The sequence below is a fragment of the Morone saxatilis genome, unplaced genomic scaffold (genome assembly GCF_004916995.1).
Source record: "Morone saxatilis isolate NCDOM2014 unplaced genomic scaffold, NCSU_SB_2.0 Contig2, whole genome shotgun sequence".
In the NCBI taxonomy this organism is placed as follows: domain Eukaryota; kingdom Metazoa; phylum Chordata; class Actinopteri; family Moronidae; genus Morone; species Morone saxatilis.
The window spans coordinates 2,113,591-2,116,285 of NW_023339762.1; the positions used below are offsets into that span (position 1 = coordinate 2,113,591).

The window sequence follows — 2,695 nt, forward strand, 5'->3', positions numbered from 1 at the left end:
TAAATATTTGTCATGACATGGAGACCACGTGTTGGACCCGACCAGCCTCTGTCAGTTAATGCCATTATTGGGCTGATATCATACAGTCTGATCCCGGCATTATACTATACATACTGGTTTTATCTGGTAAGCTCTATTGACACAGATTATTTATTTGATTTTAAAAATGATGTCTATATTAGACACCCTACTTTCCATTTTATATTTGTCATATCATTTTATCATTTTGTTAATGGGTTATTGACTGGCTCAGATAAATAAATAAAAACAATTCTCTGATGTGTAGAAACTCCATTTGAGGAAGAATGTGTGATCCCACTAAAAGCTCCAAAACAGCTACTAAATGGACCTTTAGGTGCTTTGTAAACAACTGATCTGTTCTTGTGCCTATGAGTTGCTGCTGAGTAGCATTTGACTCACTGGTCTCGCAAAACAAGTGTTGCTGTTTATGTTCAGTGCTGCAGGAGACACAAACAGTATTTCTAAAGTAAAGCAGCTATATCACATCCAGTGTGCTGTGTCTGAGCTGTTACCTGTGAGACTGCAGGCTGTACCACAGGCTGTAGTCATCATGGCAGACAGTCAGGCTCAGCTGCTCTCCTTCTGTCACCCTGGTCTCCACAGGCAGGAAGTACACACTCTGCATCCAGTGGTCCCGCCACTGAAACACAGCACAGTGATCAGCAGGGGGTGATGGGAGCATGGCTCACAACGTCATAACATCATGTCCAATAACTCACCGGAGCCCTCTTTGGCTGTGGGTATGTCCAGCTGGGAGCCATGGTGCACACAATGCTTCCACTGGGGTCCATGTCGAGGTCCCACCAGGACAGGATGACCTGGGCCCGCCCGCCAGACTCAGCTGCAAACTGGGAGGAGTGGGACTGGAACGCGCTGCTCACTGGCTTACTAAAATCCACACTGAGAGGGGGAGGGTGGAGTGCAGGGGGAAATGTTCACAATGATGTTGAGAGAAAACAATAAAGGGGGAGAAACGTGTTTCCCACTTCCATACCTGAACATGGTGCACAAAGGACCCAGCGGGGTGAAGCTGCGAGGAGACACCTGGCTCAGCTGGATGTCACACACTGAATGAGCTCCGGCACAGCGGCTCACAGTGGGCGGCGGGACCAGACGAGCCCCCTCCACCTCCACCGGCTGCAGCTGTGCCCAGCTCCACAGCAACTCCGACTCCACCAGCTGGGCGTAAACGGTGGCCCGGTGAGGGACCGCCTCACAACCGTCCTACAGGGTGGATGGGACACGAGGAGATGGATCGAACCACCAGCTAGGATTATCCATTATATCCACACTGTCTGTATTTATCTTACTTTTCTAGTATTAAAAAGTTCATGCAAACACTTATATTTACACTATATATAATATATAAATAATATAACTATACACACACACAAACACACACACACCTGGACCAGATTTTGGTGAGCATGTTCATAGCTGGGCAGGGCTCCTTCACCTATCAGTTCTGTATCAAACAGTTCTGTGATCAGAATGTTGGCCTTCGTTTGCATATCTCCATCTGTTTTCAATTACAAACACAGCACACAACCCCATCAACACAGACATACCAACAGACTTCATGCCCTTTATGCAGACCCCCCCTCAGGACACAGAATTAAAAAGACCAGATTCCATGTGATTTGTGATGTTCACACTGTCATGAAAAATCTGATCTGAAAATCTGATTTGGGCTTATTGTGCAGCAAGTGTGAACTTAGCCTTAAGGACATTAATATTCATACAGTGCCACTGTGTGTGTGTGAGTGTGTGATTTTCTCTGACCTGGCCCCACAGTGACATCAGTGGAGTGTTTGTTAATAATCTTGATCTTCTCAGAGAAGCCGTTCTTCTCCACGATGCACTGCGCTGCCTCTGCCATGGGCTTAAAAACCTGCAGAACACAAAGGAAGCAGAGCGACGGCAGCAGCTGCATCACTCGTTGGGCTAGAGGCTGACGGGTGTTAGGGTAAATTAGTGACAGGACAGAAACCTAAACCCCTACAACAATAAAGTCTGTTAGCGCTTAAACGATTAGTTGATTAATCAAATAGCCTAGTAGATTGACAGACTCGACATTTAAGTAGAATACATGCAGCTCTGTCCAGCCATGTCGCAGTCAAAAAGCAAAAAGTGAATTTAGCGAACATTCTAAAATTTCAAAGAGCCTCATTTTGTTATTTTTCCAGTGTGAGCATGCTACACACTAAAATGACAGGTGGAATCCTTGTACAGTATGTAATTAGAACACAGATCCAGACTGTAAACAACAATGTATATCTGTGTTTAGAGTGTGGGACAAAAATACCTATAGCTTCTGAACCAGACGCTGTATCCAGAGCACCAAGGGAGTCCCAAACTACTTTTTTTTTTTTTTTTTTTTAAAAGTGGTCAGGGTGTTTTTCCTGTTAACTCAAATCATGGAGAAATTCTACTTTAACTATTTCATTTAATCCTGAAAATCTTGATATGGATTTTGGAACAGTGACATGGCAACATACTGCCAAATCATATTTACCCTCTGTCGACCGTACACTGTGTTATTGACTTTGGAGTTTGTTAGCATAATGTTAGCTCTCTGGCTCGAGGGAACTAGAAACATCTCATATGTCGTATCTACTGGAGTCCATTGCATAAGAACCTTATATGATGGTTTGATGTTCAGAGTATTAGTCAA

At 44.4% G+C, this 2,695-nt stretch overlaps 1 protein-coding gene across 1 annotated transcript in view; it reads right to left on the minus strand.

Annotated features, from left to right (window-relative positions):
* prmt7 (protein arginine methyltransferase 7) overlaps window positions 1–2,695 on the minus strand; it is a 9,552-nt gene that overhangs the window by 4,710 nt on the left and 2,147 nt on the right. The window contains exons 4-8 of the mRNA XM_035665653.1: window positions 1,804–1,912; window positions 1,428–1,540; window positions 1,016–1,245; window positions 741–921; window positions 534–661 (exon numbers count right to left, since the gene is read on the minus strand). Of these exons, the coding sequence (XP_035521546.1) occupies window positions 534–661; window positions 741–921; window positions 1,016–1,245; window positions 1,428–1,540; window positions 1,804–1,912 (761 nt within the window). The remainder of the gene's footprint in view (window positions 1–533; window positions 662–740; window positions 922–1,015; window positions 1,246–1,427; window positions 1,541–1,803; window positions 1,913–2,695) is intronic.